The sequence below is a fragment of the Nicotiana sylvestris genome, chromosome 4 (assembly GCF_000393655.2).
Source record: "Nicotiana sylvestris chromosome 4, ASM39365v2, whole genome shotgun sequence".
Lineage (NCBI taxonomy): Eukaryota > Viridiplantae > Streptophyta > Magnoliopsida > Solanales > Solanaceae > Nicotiana > Nicotiana sylvestris.
This window is the reverse complement of record NC_091060.1, coordinates 65,732,571-65,736,285: the sequence shown is the minus strand read 5'-3', so window position 1 is coordinate 65,736,285 and position 3,715 is coordinate 65,732,571. Positions and strand designations below refer to the sequence as shown.

The window sequence follows — 3,715 nt, the reverse complement described above, 5'->3', positions numbered from 1 at the left end:
GCTTGCAAATGGGGCCTACTTGGTTCGATGTCGATTTCCAAGTAATAGATATGTCGGCATCTTACAACTTGTTGTTGGGATGACTGTGGATTCATGTCGCTGGGGCTGTAGCGTCAACACTACATCAGGCAGTGAAGTTTGAGTGGAATCACCAAGAGGTGATCATTTACGGTGACGGTACCAATCCCATATATAGTCACCAAACCATCCCAGCGATCGAATGAAGAAGAAGTATAGGCAGGGAAACCTATCACCACATCGAGCGAGTCAACGCCGTTGACAAAGACAAATGGTGGGACAACAAAATTGAAAGCATATTGAACTGGAGCGGATATGAACTTGGCAAGGGACTTGGCAAGAACCTCCAAGGAATCGCCAAGCCTATCAAACTAAAGAAACATGGCACCACTTTCGGTCTGGGATACGAGTATACTTGGGAGGAATTCAACAACTGGTCGCCACCATGGTGTGGTCCTTACTATCCGCTGGAGCAGCCAATATCACATTGGAAGTAGACTTTCCAGCCAGCCGATGTTATCTATGGGTCAGAAGAAGAGGAAGCACTTGCAGCAGTAAGGAATATGTTCCTGGAAGACAATGATATAGATTGTTGTGTTGTTTTCGAGCAGGAGGGGGAGGAAGGCCCTTCCGTACAGGTAGTGAGCAGAGGAGCATGCCTCAATAACTGGACCATCAGAACCACCAGAGCCCAGAAGGCTTCGGGGTAGCAAGGCTGAACAAAGCATCATGCATTATCTTTTATTTTCACTAGTCGACTTTCCTCTCGCATTTTAAATTCCGCAATAAGATCTCTAATTTTCAAAACAGTTATGAAATTTATCAAAGCATTTCGGTTTCCTTGTAAATCTTACTCTTATTATTTTCTCTCATTACTTTATTTATACAACATTACTATTACTTATCTTTATGAACCAATGGCTGTGACATGCAACGAGACAACATAACAAACGGACATAGATTCAGAGGAAGACGATATACCGGAAGAGATTGTTAAAGAGGTTGATAATTTTGAGAATAGGCCAAAGTCCAACTTGGACAAGACTGAGATTGTTAAACTGGGAGATGCAGAAAATGTCAAGGAAACATGAATCAACGTTCACTTATCACCGTTATAAACGGAAGGGTACACAGAATTTTCAAGAGAATATGAGGACATATTCACCTGGTCATATGATAACATGACTGGTCTGAGCACATCTATTATGGCCCACAAATTGCCAACTGATCCGACATGTCCACCGGTAAAGCAAAAGCTCAGAAAGTTCAAGCCTGATGTGAGTTTGAAGATTAAAAAAGAAGTCACTAAGCAGGTCAAAGCTAAGGTTCTCAGGGTAGTAGAACATCTGACATGGTTAGCCAACATTGTGCCGGTACCGAAGAAGGATGGGAAGGTCAGAGTCTGTGTCAACTACCGAGATCTCAATCGAGACAGTCCAAAGGAAGACTTCCCCTTGCCTAACATACACATCCTGATTGACAATTGCGCCAAGCATGAGTTCCAATCATTTGTAGATTGTTTCGCTGGATATCATCAGATCTGGATGGATAAAGAATATTCTTAGAAAATGACTTTCATTATGCCTTGGGGAATGTACTACTAAAAAATGATGTTGTTTGGGTTAAGAAAATACAGGGGCCACCTACATGAGGGCCATGACCACCATTTTCCACGATATGATACACAAGGAGATCGAAGTATATGTAGACGATGTTATCATCTAGTCCAAGAAAGCCACTGATCACATGGAAGATTTGAGTAGGTTCTTCAATTGACTGAGAAAGTATAACCTAAAACTGAATCCCGCGAGGTGTGCATTTGGGTGTCCTTCCGGAAAACTACTTGGGTTCATTGTAAGTCATCGAGGAATAAAACTGGATCCATCAAAGGTTAAAGTTATTCAAGAATTGCCACCACCAAAGAATAAGAAGGACGCAATGAGTCTCTTGGGGAGACTTAACTATATCAGCCAGTTCATAGCACAATCTACAGTTATCTGTGAGCCAATCTTTAAGATGTTGAAGAAGGATGCCGCTACCAAATGGACCGATGACTGCCAAAAGGCCTTCGACCGAATTAAGGAGTACCTGCCAACACCACCAATTTTGGTCCCGCCTGATCCAGGTAGACCTCTATTACTCTACCTCGCAGTATTGGATGGAGCGTTCGGTTGCTCTATGGGTCATCATGATGAAACATGGAGGAAAAAGCAGGCCATCTATTACCTCAGTAAGAAGTTCACCCCGTATGAGGCCCGGTATTCACTGTTATATCACACCTGTTGTGCTTTGACTTGGGTGGCGCAGAAGCTGAGGCACTATGTTTGTGCCTATACGACATATCTCATATCAAGGATGGATCCTTTGAAGTACATCTTTCAGAAGCCCATCCCCACTGGAAAGCTAGCCAAGTGGCAAATTCTATTGAACGAATTTGACATTGTGTACGTGACTCAGAAAGCAATCAAAGGGCAGGCACTAGCAGATCACCTTGCTAAAAATCCCGTGGACGGAGAATACGAACCCCTGAAAACGTATTTCCAGATGAAGAGGTATCATTGATAGGAGTAGACATTGCAGAATCCTATGATGATTGGAGGATGTTATTCAATGGAGCAGCAAATTTCAAAGGAGTTGGTATAAGAGTAGTCCTGGTATTAGAAATCGACCAGCATTATCCGGTCTCTACCAAACTCAGATTCCTGTGTACCAACAATATGGCCAAGTATGAAGCCTACATCTTAGGGCTCAAGATGGCCATTGACATGAACATTCAAAAGTTGCTAGTAATTGGAGATTCAAACTTGCTTATACATCAGGTCCGAGAAGAATGGGCAACTAAGAACTCCGAAATACTCTCTTATTTGCATCACTTACAGGAGTTGAGAAAGAGGTTCATAAAGATAGAGTTCCAGCATGTTCCCAGAGTCTAGATTGAGTTTGTCGATGCATTGGATACCCTATAATCCATGATACAACATCCAGATAAGAACTTTATTGATCCCATTCTGGTAAAGATCTATGATCATCCAGCTTATTTTGCTCATGTTGAGGAAGAATCAGACGGAAAGCCTTGGTTTCATGAAATCAAGGAACATTTGACGAAGGGAGAATACCTAGAACTTGAAAATCCTACTCAAAAACACACACTTCGGAGGTTGTCCAACAATTTCTTTCACAGCGGAGGAATCATGTATAGGAGGACTCCTGATTTAGGATTGCTAAGATGTGTCAACGCAAAAGAAGCATCTGAACTGCTAGAAGAAATCCACGCTGGGACCTGCAGTCCACATATGAATGGCATTGTTTTAGCAAAGAAGATACTCCGCACTGGTTACTTCTGGATGACTATGGATACGGACTGCATCCAATACGTCTGAAAGTATCACCGATGTCAGATACATGCAGACTGGATAAAAGTGCCTCCAAATGACCTTAATGCGACAAGCTCGCTGTGGCCGTTCGCCGCATGAGGAATGGATGTTATTTGACCAATCGAACTTGCCGCATCAAACAGGAACATATTTATCCTAGTAGCAATTGATTATTTCACCAAATGGGTTGAAGTACCATCTTACAGAGCAATGACTAAGAAAGTCATGGCAGATTTCGTCTGCGGCCGTATCGTTACCCAGTTCTGGATCCCAGAGTCAATTGTCACTTATAATGGTTCCAACCTCAATAGTGACCTGATGAA

General features: G+C 42.6%; 1 protein-coding gene across 1 annotated transcript; it reads left to right on the top strand.

The window, feature by feature from the left end:
- The first annotated feature begins 2,987 nt into the window (after nt 1–2,987).
- Nucleotides 2,988–3,398, top strand: LOC138889631 (uncharacterized). Its single transcript, XM_070172965.1, has one exon. The coding sequence runs from the start codon at nt 2,988–2,990 to the stop codon at nt 3,396–3,398; it is 411 nt and encodes a 136-aa protein (XP_070029066.1).
- The last annotated feature ends 317 nt before the right edge of the window (nt 3,399–3,715 follow it).